Here is an 18,683-nt window from a genome sequence, read left to right as displayed (position 1 = left end):
TATATATATACGACCTTCGAACTTTAGGCCTCACCGAGGCGATGACTAGTGACCGGGACCTTTGGAAATATGCAGTACATGAGAAGACCCGGCAAGCCAAGTGAGAGCATAATCTGTGACCTCTGCCAGATGTGTAGCCAGCTCACTTGTTCGTATCTTTACTTCATTGGACAATAAAAACTCTGCTTGCGAAGACCTGATGAGGCAAGTGAATTTAAAATCTGAAATCGAAATCGAACCGAATCGGACGACTGGCACCCATGCCAACCTCTCCTTCATTGGACACTAAACTCTACTTGTGAAGACCTGTTGGGGCAAGTGAAATCGAAATCGTAATTGAACCATATTTGATGACTGGCACCTGTGCCAGTGGAGCACTAACAGCACTGTCCGAGCGTGTTCATTACCAGAGCAGCTGTCTGGCTTCCGTGCTAGTGGCCTGTAAATAGCACCGTTTGAGCGTAATCATTATCAGCGTCGCCTTCTAGCACTTGTGCTGGTGGAACGTTAGAAAATCATTTGAGCGAGGTTGTTGCCAGTGCCGTTGGACTGGCTCCCGTGCAGGTGGTACGTAAAAAACACCATTTTGAGCGTGGCCGTTGCCAGTACAGTGTGACTGGCCCTCGTGTCGGTGGCACGTAAAAGCACCAACTAGACTCTCGGAGTAGTTGGCATTAGGAAGGGCATCCAGCTGCAGAAACTATGCCAGATCAGAATGGAGCCTGGTGCAGCCTTCTGGTTTGCCAGTCCTCAGTCAAATCGTCCAACCCATGCTAGCATGGAAAGCGGACGTTAAATGATGATGATGATGATGATATATATATATATATATATATGTATATATATATATATATATATATATACCCTTTTACCCTATATGTATCATCATCATTTAAGCCGACGGTGGTGCTTGACAGTCCTCTGGTTTACCAGATCCTGTCAGATTGTCAAGCTCATGCCAGTATGGAACACAGATGTTAAATGATGATGATAATGATTATACATGCACACACAAATCTATGTAACCCAAACTGCAAACTTGGAAATGATTGCACAACTTGTACTATAGTCAACTCTTCTTCCAATCATACTAACAACCACCTTTTCCTACTTCCTTACACCAATCCTCTCTCTCTCTCCCTTTCACAACCCATGCTTCAGTATATCAAAAACAAAATATAAACCATAAGGTGAATTTCAGAGTCCACAACACATATTACGGTGGAGATTCTGGTGAGAAAGATCTGGTGGTTGCATTGAGCAACTGAAACGATTATGTAGTGGTTCCTTCATTTTATCTATTAACAGGTTTTGTGAAGCATTACTTTCAATGTGACAAAAATACATTGAACTATCTCTCTTACCAGCAATTTTATTTTCCACTTGACAGTCAGCCCCCTTCTTCTTGGTCACAACACATGCAGCTGCTGTGTGCCACTCTAGATAGTATGAGCAATCATCAGATGATTTAGTAACCACAACAGGAGCATTGTCGGAGATGCCTGTATAATATAAAGAAATTAGTGAAAACAAGAGTTCTGATAATGTTTCTTTGTAAACTTCTGCTTATCTGTTTCAATAAATCTAAAATATAGTCTATGTTCTGGAGTGGGTTAGTCAAATATTTGTAATTTTATGCAGTGGTATACTATGTTTGTATTGTAAGTTTCTTGATCACCCTGTCAGTGCTGGTGCCATGTCAAAAGCAATGATGCTGGTGTCATGTAAAAAACACTGGCACTGATGCCACAGGAAAAGCACTGGTGATGGTGCCAAGTAAAAAGCACCGGAAATGGTACCATGTAAAAAGCATTGGTGCTGGTGCCACATAAAAAGCACCCTGTACACTCTGTAAAGTGGTTGGCATTAGGAAGGACATCCAGCTGTAGAAATTGTGCCGAAACAGACAATAGAACCTGATCTGGCTCCAGGCCTTGCCAGCTTCTTTCTAACCATCCTACCCATGCCAGCATTGAAAATGGATACTAAATGATGATGATGATGGACAAATTGAAATCTCTTAGCAGTAATAAGCTCATGAGATTTTGAACAAGATTTAATTGAAATATTAATACTTTAGTATAAGGGAAATCTTAGGCAGAATAATATAAGAAAAAGTAAGGTAAACACAAAGAATAAACAGCCAAGGAAAGCTTTGTTTCATTGGACAAAATGCATTTAATAGTGAATGTTCATCAAAATTTCCATAAACCTTTTCAATAAAAATCTTCATATTGAATAGCTGGAGCTCACAAACCACACCAATTCTTTCCAAAAAATTTCTGTGAATTATGCTCATTCAGTCTTTAACCCATAGCATTTAAACCAGCCATATCAGGCCAAAATATTATACTTGTTTTATATTCAAATTGGCTATATCTGGCATTTCACACCTATCCAACTACGTTATTCTAAAAATAAACAATCACATCTTCAAAATCTTGAAGCCACTAGATTACTACATGATTAACTCAAAACAATGTGAATAAATAAGCATTACATTTGACATAGTAATCAGAATGCTAAAGGGTTAAGAAAATTTTCTAGTTATGTAAATAAACCGAATATTCACAAACCCCTAGTTATTTGGATAACTTGAGAAATAATGAAAAGATCTGATATACAGTGGAAATAATAAATATGTCCAACAATTCTCTTCCTCTCTTCCAGCAATCAAGTTTGTATTATAACTTGACCTAATTGTACCCAACTCATTTCTCTAAAACTTCCACAAAGCTTCTATCTTCAATGCTCACGTCGCGACTATACCATCAGAACTTTTCTTAGCTTTAGAGAAGAAATTTCTAGGTATTGAAGCAAAACCTAGAGTTAAGAAGATTCAAAGGAAACATAGCAAAGATTTAGTTGTGTCTGGGAAGAGTCATTCTCTTTTAGTGCCTTATTATTTAACACACTCACTGGTAAAGTTTCCACTCATTTACTTATTTATTTTTCCGAAAATTTTCGTCTTGCAAACTTTTCAATAGTTGTTGACTGTCCATTATCTGAACTGTGTTCTTCATCATTCATGAAGAAAAAGAATTCAGCTCAGATAACGGACAGAGTCAACGACTATTGAAAAGGTTGCAAGACGCAATGAAAATTTTAGGAAAAATAAATAAGTAAATGAGTGGAAACCTTACTGGTGAGTGTGTTAAATAATAAGGCACCAAAAGAGAATGACTCTCCCAAGGCACAACAAAATATGCTTCAACACATGGACTCACATAGAGAATCTTACAAACCAAATCCAAAAACATAAAGATTAAAATCTCAGTAAATAAATTAAAAAAGAAGAGAGAGAACATAATAATCTCAGGGAAAAGGCCAGGACTGATATTTAGAAAAGAAGTCAGTCGTAATTCCATTCAGTGTAACCAGTGTAAACTATGGACATGCAAGAGGGGCAATAGGATCACATGCATGCTGACAGTAGACAGTAGTAGTTAGCAGTGAAAAACATGTAAAATAAATTCCAACAAATGCTTGGAAGGCTCCACAGAAGTACTTGATAGCATTTGCTAGTAGATTCCCTAATTAGCAGTCAAAGCAGGTGTTCTGAAAGCATATAATAGCAATAGTAATAGAGGGGTAGTAAAAGTTCAGAGAACAATTACTACTGCTACTAACAAAAGGTTTCTCTCTCAGAATGCAGGATAGATTATATGATGTTTGTACATAAAAGTGTGATGCTGCACAATAGTAAGACATGGACATTGAATGTATAAGATTTGTGATGACTAGAAAGAAATGAAATGGACATGCTGCAGTGAATATCTATGGCCTTTGTGCACGTAAAAGCACCCACTACACTCTCTGAGTGGTTAGCGTTAGGCAGAGCATCCAGCTGTAGAAACTCTGCCAAATCAGACTGGAGCCTGGTGTAGCCACCTGGTCCACCAGTCCTCAGTCAAATCGTCCAACCTATGCTAGCATGGAAAGCGGACGTTAAACGATGATGATGATGATGAATGACAGAAAACAAATGAACTGAGAGAGAAATTAGATATCAAAAGTGGTATGCAAAAGAGAAGACTGTGCTGGCATGAGCATGTAATGCATATAGAGGATGTCAGTTTTATAATGAAGTGATGAGTATTTGAAATGGACAAGACTTGCAGGAAGACATCACACAAAGCAACGACTGATCTCAAGACATAGATTCTCACAAAGGAGGAGATGATAAAGAACTGTGGTGACATACACAACTAAACAATATCTTCCCACTAACACCAGAATGGCAAATGGTCATTAAAATTGTGGTTGTGACTGCATCACTCTCTCTCTCTCCATCACGATGCCTATTGTAATGAAGAATGCACTGGACTTGTCCATATTCATTACCTCCTGCCATTACCCCTTTTAACTGCAAACCATCACGCTTTCTCTCCATGTCACTCTTCATTGATATCAATCATTTTCTCGTCACCATCTCTACTGTTAGTCATCAGTAGACTACTTCTCCATCATTCATCTTAATAATTATTCTTTAATCTCAGTCTCTCCATTTTACACTCACATTGCTCCACCATTGATCCCTCTTCATTGACTTCTTCACTACTATTATACCCACTTTGCATCATCCTACTACTTCTTAACTCCTTTCTCTATCAAACTGCTCAAGTTGTCTTTCATTTCAATCTGCTGTCTTCCCTCAATATCACCAACTCACTCCTATTAACCTATGCCTCCTATAACACATGTACTTGATCTTCCATCACACTTTCATCTAGTCCAACAACTTAATTATGAAATCAAAGAAAAAAAATTAGTGAAACATAGTAATGGGTAAAGACCCGCTTCAGTCATAAATGACCATGGAATTGCACCTAGGAAGTTCCCCTTCAAGGCACAAGTCTGGGCAAGGTTGTTTATGGAAGACCAGCAGTTGCCCATGCATACCAGCCTCCATCTCCACGTCACCGATGTTATCCAAGGGAAAGGCAAAGACTGATACAGCTTGGTACTAGTGACATTACAACTCATTTCTACAGCTGATTGAACTGGAACAACATGAAATAAAGTTTCTTGCTCAGGAACACAACACACAGCTCAGTCCGGGATTCGAACTCACTACTTTGTGATTGTGAGCTTGACACTCTAACCACTGATGCACTTCACAGTGAAACAAGAATATAATAAATATCTTACCTGGGGAACAGAAAAATGTTATCACAGTAAAAATTTTGCCAGATCTGCATTTGTCACCATCTGTATAATTCAGCTGAAGTGTCTTGGTCACATCATTGTAAACAGGTTCATGTTGGTAGCGGCCAAGGCTTTTAGTTGTACCATCAAATTCTTTGAAAAAAGTAAATATAGCAAATAGATTACAAGGATACAAAAAATGAATAGAAAACAAAATTCAACAGCAAATTTAATCTGGCAAGGTTTGAAATCAGAATGCTAATCTTTCTGATATACATGACATCACCTCTGATTTCTTAAATACAAAACTGCTTGTATTAAAGTATTATTGTTACATTCTGAATAGCATCTTAATAATGTAAAAGCTAGATATCTTACTAAATCTCTTCAAAATATTGGTTATATTTAAAATGAATTGAAACATACAAGCAGTGTATTTCATTAGTTATATAAATAAAATACAAGGTATTTTCTCTAACATTTTACCACTTTTACTTCTCTTTCTCTCCTCTGCACACATGTTAAATGAAGGCTAGCAGAAAGCCATTACCCACATACATTGCAATGAATATTTCCTATAAGAAGTGAAACCGGTTTGTACTTTGGAATATTTACTTCTGTATTTTTTATGTACTTTGGAATGTGTAATCTTGAAATGATTTAATTGTGGTAATGCATTTTGGGTATATATGAATTTATGGAATGTGTAATAATATATTTTGAAATAATTTGATTGTACTAATCTATTTTTGAATATGTATTGTTGTATTTTTAAATGATTTGATTGTAATAATATACTTTGGAATTCATAACAATGCAAAAGGAATAGTGTACTTTCTCACTATTATTATTTTTCCATATGTATGTATGTATGTATGTATGTATATATATATATCAAAAGCATGTGTTATAACACTATTCCCCAAATACAAAAACAGCATACCAACAATCCAACATACCTCCATCATCAGCTGCCCCATGGATATCATTATGGTTTCGTAGTACCATTCAACCATTGAATGGGCAGTACCATTCAATCCGGTGGTATCAACAGCACTAAAATAAGTGTTGTTTGGGAACAAACATACCAAAGAAACTACAACTTTCAAACACATTTAACCTATGTACAACAGTATCGGTAAATAAATTCAATAAGTAATTCAATAACCAACTACTAAATATGTAACTAAACAGCAACCAAACCTTTACATCATACATTTTATTCCCTACAGTCTTCCATAGTATAATAAAAGTGAAAGCTTAATAACCACATTCATTCAATCTAAATATAGGCAGAATTATAAGCACTAATTTTAAAATTAAACTACAGCAAAATCATCATTTAGGTGTCTGCTTTCCATGCTGGCATGGGTAAAATGGGTTTGATTGGAACTGGTAAGCCAGAGAACCACACCACATTCCACTCCAAGAGTGTAGTGGGTGCATTTTATCAGTGGCACAAGTGCTTTTTCGTGTTACCAGCATGGGTGCTTTTATGAGTCACTGGCATGGGTGTTTTTACATGTCACTGGCTGACAAGTCTTCTCAAGCACAGCAAATTGCCAAAGGTCGTGATCATTTGTCATCACCTCCGTGAGACCCTACATTCGAAGCGCATGCTTCACCATGTTTTCTCATGTCTTCCTAGGTGTCCCTCTTACACAGCATCCCTCCACAGTTAGAGATCAGTACTTCTTTAGGCAGCTGTTCTTGTTCATATGCATCACATGACCACACAAATGCAGCCATGCCTCTTATGACTAATTCTTCTTTCAAAATGCTCACACTCTATTGTACATGCACACTGACATTGCACATCCAGCAAAGCATACTAGCTTCATTTCTTTCAAGCCTTTGCATGTTTTCTGAAGTTACAGCCCATGTTTCACTGCTGTGTAGCATGGCAGCTCTCACACAGGCATCATACAATCTGCCTTTCACTCTGAGTAAAAGACCCTTTGTTGTCAGCAGAAGTAGGAACTTTGGATCTACCTCTTCCATAAGTTCCTTCCATTGTTAGCGTGTAACACTTCTTCACACACCTGTCCTTATCCATATGCAACACATGACCATACCAGTGCAGTCGTCTCTCTTGCACACCACATCTGATGCTTCTAATGTCCAACTTTTCTCTCAGGGCACTTATCCTCTGTCATGTATGCACACTGACATTACATATCCAGCGGACCATACGAGCTTAATTTCTTTCAAGCCTACGCATATCTTCAGCAGTCATGGCCCATGTTTCACTGCTGTGTAGCATGGCAGTTCACACACATGCATCATACAGTCTACCTTTCACTCTGAGCAAGAGGCTCTTTGTTATAAGCAGAGATAGGAGCTTTCTGAACTTTGCCCAGGCTATTCTTATTCTAACAGCTACACTCTCGGATCATCAACCTCCACAGCTGACTTGGTCACCTAGATAACAAAAGCTACTTCTAGGTATCCCCACTAGAATTTGATGGAATCTATTTTCTGTGCATTTTTAATGCTTGTTGTACCTGTATATCTGCTACAACAAAGACTATTTCTCAGTTAGCCTTCCTCTGATATTGCTGCACCCCTTATTTGTCCATAGCTTACACCAGGTATATCTTATGGAGTTTCTACCAATGCTTTTTCTACTTTTCAAGTAGGCCTATCTACCTGAAGGGATTTGTGATCTCTCTGCTTTCCTACTTACTAAGACTGGTTTTCGCTAAATTAACTCCAAGGCTCTTTGATTCCAGACCTTGTGTCCACAACTGAAATTTTTTCTCTAGTTCTGGTGGTGATTCAACTCTAAGAAGAAGGTCATCAGCATAGAGGAGCTCCCAGAAGCAGCCTGATTTAAATTCCTGTTATTGCCTGGTGGATGACTATGATGAACAAAATGGAGCTGAGGACTAATCCTTGGTGAACTCTTACTTGTACCCTTAATCCATTGCTATACTCATCACCAACCTTTACCTTACTGACAGCGTCCCTGTACATGACTTGTACAGCTCTCACCAACAACTCATCTACCCCTAGTTTCTACATTGACCACCAGATAAGGGAGTGGGAGACCTGTCAAAGGCTTTCTTCATTTCAACAAAAGCCAAGTACAGAGGTTTATTTTTGGCTAAGTAATTCTGCAGCTGCCTTACCAGGAATATAGCATCAGTAGTGCTTCTCTCTAGTACAAAACCAAATTGCATTTCATCTAGACTAACTCTCTTCCTAATTAGCTGGGCTATGACTCTCTCCATAACTTCTATCACCTGATTCAACAATCTGATACCTCTGAAATTATTTTTGTCTAAGGTGCCACCTTTACCTTTGTAGCAGATGCCTATGGTGCCACTACACCAGTCATTGGGTATGACCCCCTCATGTACAACCTGGTTAACTATACAGGTGACTAGACCATAATCCACACTGCCAGATATTTTAAACATCTCAGTAGTGATTTCTGATGGGCCAGGGGCTTTCCCGGTCTTCATATCTTCATGGCTTTATCTCCCATGCTATTGTCTATTTAGATTGCTAGTCCTTGTGTTGGAGCCACATTAGGCATGATGTTTCTACATTTAACAGCCTTTCATAGTGGCACTTCCGAGCCTCTTTCTTTGCAGAATCACTAACTGCAAGAGAACTATCACCCATAGAATGCACTTCTGCCCACCAACATCATAATTTTCTCTGACACACCTTCAAGCCACTGGTCCTCACACCACAGAACATTGGTAAACCTCTTCCTTTCTGCTTCACCCCTGTCTAAGTATACCTGCCTCCTAGGCTTCCCTTCTAGCTACATGATATATTTCCTTGCTACTGCCACCCTTCCATGCCTTCTAAGCCTGTTTCTTTGCTATAATGGCCCTGTCGACTACACTGTTCCACCATTGTGTCACTCTAGGTCTGGTTGGGACTTTGCACCAACCACATATTTGGTCTATGACTCTCAGTAAGTTGTCGTATATGAACTTCCAGTTACCCTCCATGTTACATGCCAGTAACTCCTCCTCCCACTACTTTTTATTAAATACTTCAGTTAGGACATCTCTAAATTTCTGACTATTCAAAGGAACCTTAAGTTTCCAGAAGTTTGTTTCACAACCATATGATTTTGGGTTCAGTTCCACAGTATAACACTTTGGACAAGTGTCTTCTACTATAGCCTTAGGTTGAGCAATGCCTTGTAAGTAATAAATAGCTGGAATAGCTGTGTGTGTGTGTATGTGAGAGAAAGAATGTATGTGTGTGTGAGAGAGAGAGAGAGAGAGAGAGAGAGAGAGAGAGAGAGAGAGAGAGAGAGAGAGAGAGAGAGAGAGAGAGAGAGAGAGAGAGAGAAAGAGAGAGAGAATGTGTGTGTGTGCATGTGTGTGCGTGTGCGTGCGTGTGTGTGAGAGAGAGAGAGAGAGAATGTGTGTGCGCACATGTGTGTGTGTGTGTCTTGTCCATGTGATGTTTTGTTTATGTCACACATGAACAAAGAGTAAGGGTCAGTGCCAAGGAGAGCATCCAGCATTTTATACTGCCTTTATCCAACTGCCTTTATCTGCTGGAAAAAGCAAAGATAAAAACAGTGATAATAATATGTATCATCATCATTATCAAGACGTAAAATATTAAAGGCAAAAAACTTACTTTTCAAACAAATAGCACTGTCTGTAGGACATTTTACAGCTTTTCCAGAAGGCATGATATCATGACAGACATTGAGGAGTATTTCTGCATCGTCGTTATACTCATGACCATTTAGTGCAACCCAATTATTATCTGAAACAGAGAAATGATGTATATATATTATATATATCTTTATTGTTGTATGAACAAAAGTTGTAGTTGTTGTTTATCACAAACCCCTAGCATGGATTGGACGATTTGACTGAGGACTGGTGAAACCAGATGGCTACACCAGGCTCCAATCTGATTTGGCAGAGTTTCTACAGCTGGATGCCCTTCCTAACGCCAACCACTCAGAGAGTGTAGTGGGTGCTTTTACGTGCCACCAGCACGAAGGCCAATCAGGCGGTACTGGCAACGGCCACGCTCAAAATGGTGTATTTTATGTGCCACCCGCACAAGAACCAGTCCAGGGGCACTGGCAACGATCTCGCTCAAAAATCCTTACACGACACGGGCACAAGTGCCAGAAAGGTGACGCTGGGCACAGGTGCTATCCCGATTTCGCTTTCGCTTGCTCCAATAAGTCTTCGCAAGCGGAGTTTAGTGTCCAATGTAGGAAAGGTACGCATAAGTGGGCTGGCTACACCCCTGGCAGAGTCCTTGGATTTAGGTCTCACTTGGCTTGCCGGGTCTTCTCACGCACAGCATGAACTTGTTATTTTCTGGCCAATCTCTAACTGTGGAGGGAACCTGTGTAAGAGGTAGAGCCACAGAGTTTATAACAGATAAGAAAAAGACAATGGAATTCACAAGACTCTTTATTAATCACCACGATTGCTTTGACCCATCACACATCAGTCCGTTGTGGGCGAGATGCCGTACAAACAGTTGTGCATCATTTGTGCAGATGTGTCTCACCATGTGACTTGTCAGAAGGAAACTTGGATCCTTCTGAATTGACGGGCACCACTTGTTTTCTTAATGAAACACTTTCAAACTTGGGATACTGGTAGAATGTGTCATATAAAACATCTTTTTCTCTTAGCTTTCTTAACAAAATTTTGTACATCGCAAGTTATTTCATGTTAAAGTTGTCGTGTTTCTGTAATTTCAACCAATCACTTACGTCTATTCAGCTGAATACAGTTACTGCTGTTTTTGTAAACAATAATTTTCGCCGGTGTCAAGATCGTTATTCCCTGGTAATTATATCGTTATTCCCTAGTAAGGGTTTACGGTTTTAGGGTTAGGGTTCGGGTTAGGGTTTTAGGGTTAGGGTTATGAGTTAGGTTATGGCAAAAATAATCATAACCCTAACCCTAAAACCAGTACAAATGCACGAATGTTGTTATAAATAACAGTACCGCTGATAGTTGTTGTTGACAAACAACGGCACTAATTTTATTCAAGGGAAAAGATCCCATTACACTGCACGTGTGGTGCTCACAACTCACAGCAGTAATCGTTTTCACCTCAATAGACGTCAGTGATTGGTTGAAATTACCAAAATCCGACAATTTTTTTACATGAAATAATTTTGAATACAAAAATTTTTATCTGTTCTATAACACAAAATATACAAGTATACGAAGTTTGAAAGTGTTTCGGTACCAAAAACACAACATAAAACATAAATGAAAAGTGGTGCCCATCAATTCAGAAAGATCTGGAAACTTGTTTCTTTAATCTCCGCTTTGCTTATTTTGATTAGAATGCAGTTTGGTATTTGTTTGTAGCTACTTGCGTACACAAGAAACTTGAGTTACAATGAAGAACACTTCTTGCATATGATGAAAACCATATACGTTACAGTGAAGAACACTTCTGTGAGAAGTGTTCTTCATTGTAACTCAAGTTTCTCATGTATGCAAGCAGTTACAGATAACTACCAAAAGGTATTCTAATTAAAATAAGTGAAAAGGATAAAAAAATGAGGTATCTTTTAAAAAGTCACCTGATGAGAAACATCTGCATCAACGATGTACCACAACTGTACACAAAAGTAGGATAAACACAACATTCAGTTCATACCATGTATTCCCTCCACACATTTCCCCATTGTGGCTATTTGCATCTTCTACAATGGGTGTTAATAGTGCATTGGGTGTAAACCCATAACTTCTTCAGAAGAACAGTTCATTACATTATATTTATATAAAAGAACAAATGCTTGTCCTGGGATAAATGGCAAGATTTTATATATGTTCAGAGGACAGAGAAAGAGAGAAACAGAAAGAATGAACAAACGACCGAGCGAGAGAGAGAGACAGAGAGAGAGAGAGAGAGAGAGAGAGAGAGAGAGAGAGAGAGAGAGAGAGAGAGAGAGAGAGAGAGAGAGATAGAGAGAGAGAGAGAAAAGGGTGGGTAGAAAAAAGAGAGAAGGAAGAAAAGGAGTAAAAGGAAACACTAAAAAGACAGAGACAATACAAAGGAATAATAGTAGTATCAGCTTTGGATAGGTATTAGCTCCTTAAAATGAATATATCATCATCATCATCATTGTCTACATTTAATGTCGGTTTTCCATGATGGCATGGTCTGGATAGTTTGACAGGAGCTGGCCAATTGAAGAGCTGCTTGGGCTCCATGCCTGCTTTGGCATGGCTTCTTTGGATGGATGTCGTTCCTGAAGCCAACCACTTTACAGAGTGTACTGGGCATGTGTGTTTCACATGACACTGACACAGGTGCCTTTTATGTGGCACCGACACCCATGAACCTGCAAGCCTGCAAGAGTAGGATCGTTCAGCTGAAGTGGGATGTAAAGGACAACCATGATTTTACTTAGCTTGACATGTCTTCTCAAGTACAGCAAACTGCCAGAAGTTTCAGTTCCTTGACATCCCTTCTGCGAGGCCCAACATCTGAAGATCTTTTCTCACCATTTCACCCCACATCTTCCTGGGTTTATACTTTCCACACATTCCCACCACAATTACAGATTGACACTTCTTGACGCAGCTGTTTTCATATATATATATATATATATATATATATATTTACACACACACATGCACACATATATATATACACACATACACACACACACATATATACATATACACATACACACACACATATACAAAGACTATCAATATATACACATCAGAATACTATATAGATTTATACATTACCAGAGGTATATCTGAGGCTGGACAAATCAAAAAGTTTGCCATTATCTACAACGCTACACTTTTCTTGTAATGGATGATCAATGCAGGCATAGGGTGTATACCAATCAAGGTAGTAGCTGCAATATTCTTCATAACGGTAAACTGGTTTGCTATTTACTGGAACAAAAATGGTAAACAACACCAACTTAATTATAATCAAGTGCAAATGAAAATTTCTAATAACTGTGATATGTAACATTGCTACAAAGGGGAAAGAAAAAAGTGATGAGGAGGTACATAGGTGATTAAAATTAATGTCAGTATTTGATCAGTATCAATTTTAATTTCATTTTATCAATCTCAGAAGGTTGAGAAACAAAGTTGATATTCATTGAACCAAAAATGTAAAGCATTGTAATTAAATACTGCAATGCGAATTTGTCTGACACTACTATTCTAACAACTATTATCTTCTTGTTCTTGGTAGTCTCTTGTATCAAAGAAAGATGATTCTGCAATTTTTTAGGGAACAACCTGCACAGATGATTTGTTTATAATGATCAAATGTGCATGCTGTACATGAGCTCGTTGATGCCCTGAAATCAACATTGGCTGTACAATTGCTTCGTGTATCAAATGTCAAAGTCATCACAAAGCAATGTAAAATAAAGCGTTTTGCTCAAGAGTACAATGCATTAACCAGTCTCGGAAATGAAACCACAATGCTGAAACAGTAAGTATAATACCCTAACAATATTGTTTGATAAATGTATATGTTGAAATTTATATAGTGAAAGCCAAACTGGATAACAGATCCAGAAATCAAACTGGGAATGATTGCAGTTTTCACTGAGTTTTAACCCACAGGTACACTCTGTTACCATAGTAAAAGGAACTCTACCTTAAATCAACACAGAAGCCTCTATACAGCCACCCAATCTGCTACAAAATAATAATAACTGATAATCCCTCAAATCAAAATCCCTTTTGTCTTGAAGGATATACATTAAATAATAAAGTACTGATCCAGGACTAACAAAAACCATTATAGTTTACAAGTCAACAAGGAGTCTTTTATACAGTCACTCAACCTACTAGCCATCTGATAACTGATATTGTACTTGAATTAATGCCTGAAGATCTCTTAGAATTTGGAGAAATTTAATTAGACAGTGGTTGGACACTCTGTTAGTTATGATGACAAGGGTTCCACTGCATTCTATCAGCAGAACAGCTTGCTTGTGAACTTAACCAACAAGTGGCTGAGCACTCCACAGACACATACCATTAGCTTAGTTCTCAGGGAGATTCAGCATGGAACAAAATGTAACAAGGCTGGCCCTTTGACTTACAGGTACAACTCATTTTCAGCAGCTGAGTGAGTGAACTAGAACAATATCATCATCATCATCATCATTTAACGTCCGCTTTCCATGCTAGCATGAGTTGGACTGAGGACTGGCAAGCCAGAAGGCTGCACCAGGCTCCAATCTGATCTGGCAGAGTTTCTACAGCTGGATGCCCTTCCTAATGCCAACCACTCCGAGAGTGTAGTGGGTGCTTTTACATGCCACCAGCACGAAGGCCAGTCAGGCGGTATTTGCTCAAGGACTCAACATGCTGCTGGGAATTGAACTTCTGAACCAAATACACTAACCACTAAGCCACACACCTTCACTAAGCTAGAATTAGGAACATAGTAAAAAGTTATGGCATAAAATCATGGCTGAAAGTTTTAAACTTAAAAAGAAACATTTTATAACTGGCAGTTTTGCATAAAGAGAATCTAAGTTGGTGTTGAGAAGATTTTAAAAGATGTAGGGTGTCAAAATCAAATATTACAAATCACTTGGTCTTTTGTTCTACCTGTTCTCATAACTTACATTTCATTGTTTTTTTTTTTAATGATTAAATTTAAAAAAAAAAAAATTTGTTGCAATTAAGTCAGTTTAAGACATTTGAAACAGATGTTGCCATACGTTACCAGATGTTACCGTGAAAAAAATGGACAGCCACTGTAAGCCAAAATTTATATAGTGAAGTTAAATAATTCCAATAACAAAATCCTTTATGAAATAAAACTATTTTGAAATATTATTAAGAGTATCATATTTTACTTGAACCACTGTAATATGTAAATGATATATTGTTTAAAAAAAAGAAAAAAACCTTTAGGCAGTGTTGGTGAGAAGTCATGCAAAATATGTAAGGGGATGCCAATGAATAAAAACAAAGACATGATATTGTATTGCCTTATACATTTTATCTGACTACTTCACACATAAATCAAAATGGTAAATGATAGTCTTGAGTGAAGTATTATATTCACGGCAAGGAAGGTTTTCATGACTTTTTTTTTTACTATTTCCTAATTTTACAATTATTGCATATCAACAAATATTTAAGTGGGAAATAAAATATATTTACCTTACAAAGTGCAGAACTGACCAATATTTGATTTTCACACCTTACATCTTTTAAATTGACTGACAAATTGTAGTAAAATTATTTGCCCGCCTCAAAAATAAGTAGTTTCAATAAACTGAAGTAGGTTATAGCAAAATCAACTAACTGAATGTTTTAGTAAATTGATTTACTATTTTTATTACCCTTCTCTCTCATTTTCCAGTCTCTCCATCATTATCTTTTTCATTTCATCACACAGTCTACTGTTTGTTGTATTTGAGAGTGAAATATTCATGGCCATTTGTTTTTCAGTAGTGTGCAAGGAAAAATTAACTTTGACAAAAATAAAATGCAAACCTTACTTTTCTTCATGTTGCATGTGAATTCAATAATAAGTGGTATAAATTCATTTTTTTAATTCAATTTCTTCAAGTAAATTACTTGAAAGTCTTCTTTATCTGGGGAAAGTATGTGATGGGCAAACAAATGGGTGGAAGGACAGAGAAACACAGGTTTTATAATATAAAGTATTTTGATAATTCAAGAGAAGTGAATGGCCAGAATTGTTAGTACATTGAACAAATGCCTCACAGTATTTCTTCCATCTATTTATAGTTTGAGTTCAAAATCTTGCCACGGTCAACTTTGTCTTTTATTCCTTTGGGGTCTATACAATAGGGGAGCAATCAAATACTGGAGTTGATTTAATCAACTAACACCCATCCTTTAAAACTGCTGGTTTTGTGCCTAAATTACAAATTTTAAGAGCGGTGGATTGGCAAGATCAATAGAGTGCCAAACAAAATGCCTTTCAGTATTTGCCTCATAATCTAATGTAAGAACTTTTACATTAAATTATGTTACTCCTACCACATAAAAGGCCAGAATTTATGAATAAAAATAAAGTTAATTATTTTATTAAAATCTTGATTATTTTTATAATTAATTGAAACAAATAGGTAGTTTATTTCATCTGATATCAGGCTGTGGAACAGTCTAGAAAGAAAATGAAAATATAAAATACACACCAGCAGATTTATTACAATGGAATTCAATAATTGTTTTCCGTTTGAAATTTGAGGAACATGGTTGGCCTTCCTTATATGTCAGTGTCAGATGACCATCACTGTATCTGTTGGTAATAAAGAAATAAAGATATAAAAAAAGGAGGAGAAACATAAGCAGAGACACAGAGGAAGACGCAAGCATTAGCAGAAATATTACTTTGTAACAAACGTCTAGCACAGCATAGCTGTTAGTCACAAGTTGACTGAGACTTTGTAACAAGAAGCAATCTTTCATTAATTGCTGTGGGTGCATATGCAGTTGCAAGCAGACATAGACAGTCTCTTAGTCTTTCTGTCCTTAATATCAGAGATGTGATAGTTGGAAAGAGAGAAGTACTTGGTGGCACTCAATTTCCATAGTAACAAGCGAAGTTGTTACTACATGTTCTTTTTGTTGTTTATTATATACTTAAAATACATGTTGTATGAGATGTGCTAAAAATAACAGTTAAATAGGCCTTAAAACAAGATCAAAATGACAGTTAAATAGGCCTTAAACGAGGTCAAAATTGAAAATGCCTTGCTCAAGTACACAATGTGTAACCTTGTCAAGAAACCAATAATAAAGGTACATGACCCCAGAATACTGACCAGAGTGGACATCTGATTCTACAGATGCCTCCCAGTACTTTGCTGGCATTTACTTTATCTACCCTGAGATAATGCAAAGTAAAGTTGACCTCAGCAAGACTTGAACTCTAAATGTCAAGGCTCTAAAAATGTTTTATCACAAGGCATTTTATTTGATGAACAAATGATTCTCCCAAACTACTGCCCTTCAACAAAAAAAGACAAAATAGTAGAGTATCCATGTAATTTTTGAATAGTTATATGGTTAAAAGTGTATTTAGTGACAAAATGCACGGATTAGCTGAAGTGTATTCAGATAGAAGGTAAAATGGATCTTTTCTGTTTGGTTGCACCTATGGAAATTTTAAAGTTTCGTGAAAATTTTAAAATTTGGTGTATTGATGTAATTTTCCACACTGAATCTCAGCAGATAATTCACTTTTTCTACAAAATTTAAAAATAAAAAGTTATGGCAGTTTAAAGTTTGATCATTTTTAGCCAGTCAGAAAACAGGATTTGGAAGTTGTCATTTTGTGCATGAAAGCTCGTGCTGTCAACTGTAAACAAATGAAATATTGGTGGAATTCTGCTTTATGCATACCATATACCTCCTCATAACTTTTCTATTTTTTTGCAATTTACAGAAAATTTTTGTAAATTTGTATTCTATGCACAGGAATTCATACAATTATGCAAAACCAGAACTAAAAAATCTTTTCATCATTTTAAGGCCTATTTAACTGTTATTTTTAGCACATCTCATACGTGTTTTAAGTATTTAATAAACAACAAAAAGAACATGTTGTAACAACTTCGCTTGTTACTATGAAAACAGACACCTATATGTCTGTGGCTTTCAATTGGCTAAAATTGCCCAAAATTTACACACTTTAAAAGCTATTAACTCTTTATTTATTGATTTATGGCAAAAATAAATTTCATGTCAATGGTTAATGTACAAAATTACACCAATATGCCAAGCTTGAAATCAATTGGAACAAAAATTGAAGATATTGAAAAGTGACAGTTAACTGTCACATAAACCACATAAATCTCACATCTAGGAAGGTATTGGAATGCAATGGTTATAGCTGCCTCCTCCTTTAGATCAAGCATCAAAATATAATGACACAAAGGAAACAAAATACACATTGCTAGAATGAAGACAGTAGCATGATTTGCTTAACAAGTTTACTAACCTTAAGACTGAATGTTGTTCATTACCAAGGGCTCTGGCAAATTCTTTATTATTAGGCTTCCTTTGACACACAGAAGGGTGATATTTGTCATCATCCACACTTCCAAAGCATTCTATTGTGTGGCCAATTGCCAAACTGATTTTGTACTTAGAACCGTCTTTTTCAGTTACATCTACAATATAATTCTCTGAAGAACAAAATATAACATTAGCCCAGAAAATTAAAAACTTTTCATTGCATATATTTTACAGAACTATGATATACTACATGTGTCCGCAATGCTGTTTTAATCAAACATCGTATTGCATGAGGCTTCAGTATTGTTTGCTTTCCCAAAATAGGAAGAAGGGGAGATAATAAAGTAGTGGTGATCCCAAAACGAAGGTGTGCATGCATGTGTGTGTGAAAGAGGGCTGGTGACCTTGACGTGTGTGCATGGTGGTGTGATGTGATGTGGTGTTGTGTGGTATGGTGGTGTATGGTGTAGTGGTGTGGTGTGGTGTGATGGGATGGATAAGGAAGGTGGGGTTACGAGGGGGGTGATGAAGGAGGAAGGGAGAGGGGGGTATTCATAAATATATATA

The 18,683-nt window shown here is 37.1% G+C and overlaps 1 protein-coding gene across 1 annotated transcript in view; it reads right to left on the bottom strand.

Annotated features, from left to right (window-relative positions):
• The window catches only part of LOC106881233 (cation-independent mannose-6-phosphate receptor), a 159,211-nt gene that overhangs the window by 82,293 nt on the left and 58,235 nt on the right, over positions 1-18,683 (bottom strand). Inside the window, exons 6-12 of the mRNA XM_052970966.1 lie at positions 18,100-18,286; positions 16,292-16,395; positions 12,879-13,034; positions 9,763-9,894; positions 5,152-5,301; positions 1,221-1,502; positions 1,151-1,155 (exon numbers count right to left, since the gene is read on the bottom strand). Coding sequence (XP_052826926.1) covers positions 1,151-1,155; positions 1,221-1,502; positions 5,152-5,301; positions 9,763-9,894; positions 12,879-13,034; positions 16,292-16,395; positions 18,100-18,286 — 1,016 coding nt within the window. The remainder of the gene's footprint in view (positions 1-1,150; positions 1,156-1,220; positions 1,503-5,151; positions 5,302-9,762; positions 9,895-12,878; positions 13,035-16,291; positions 16,396-18,099; positions 18,287-18,683) is intronic.

The sequence above is a fragment of the Octopus bimaculoides genome, chromosome 10 (genome assembly GCF_001194135.2).
Source record: "Octopus bimaculoides isolate UCB-OBI-ISO-001 chromosome 10, ASM119413v2, whole genome shotgun sequence".
NCBI lineage: Eukaryota > Metazoa > Mollusca > Cephalopoda > Octopoda > Octopodidae > Octopus > Octopus bimaculoides.
This window is presented reverse-complemented; position numbering and strand designations above follow the sequence as displayed.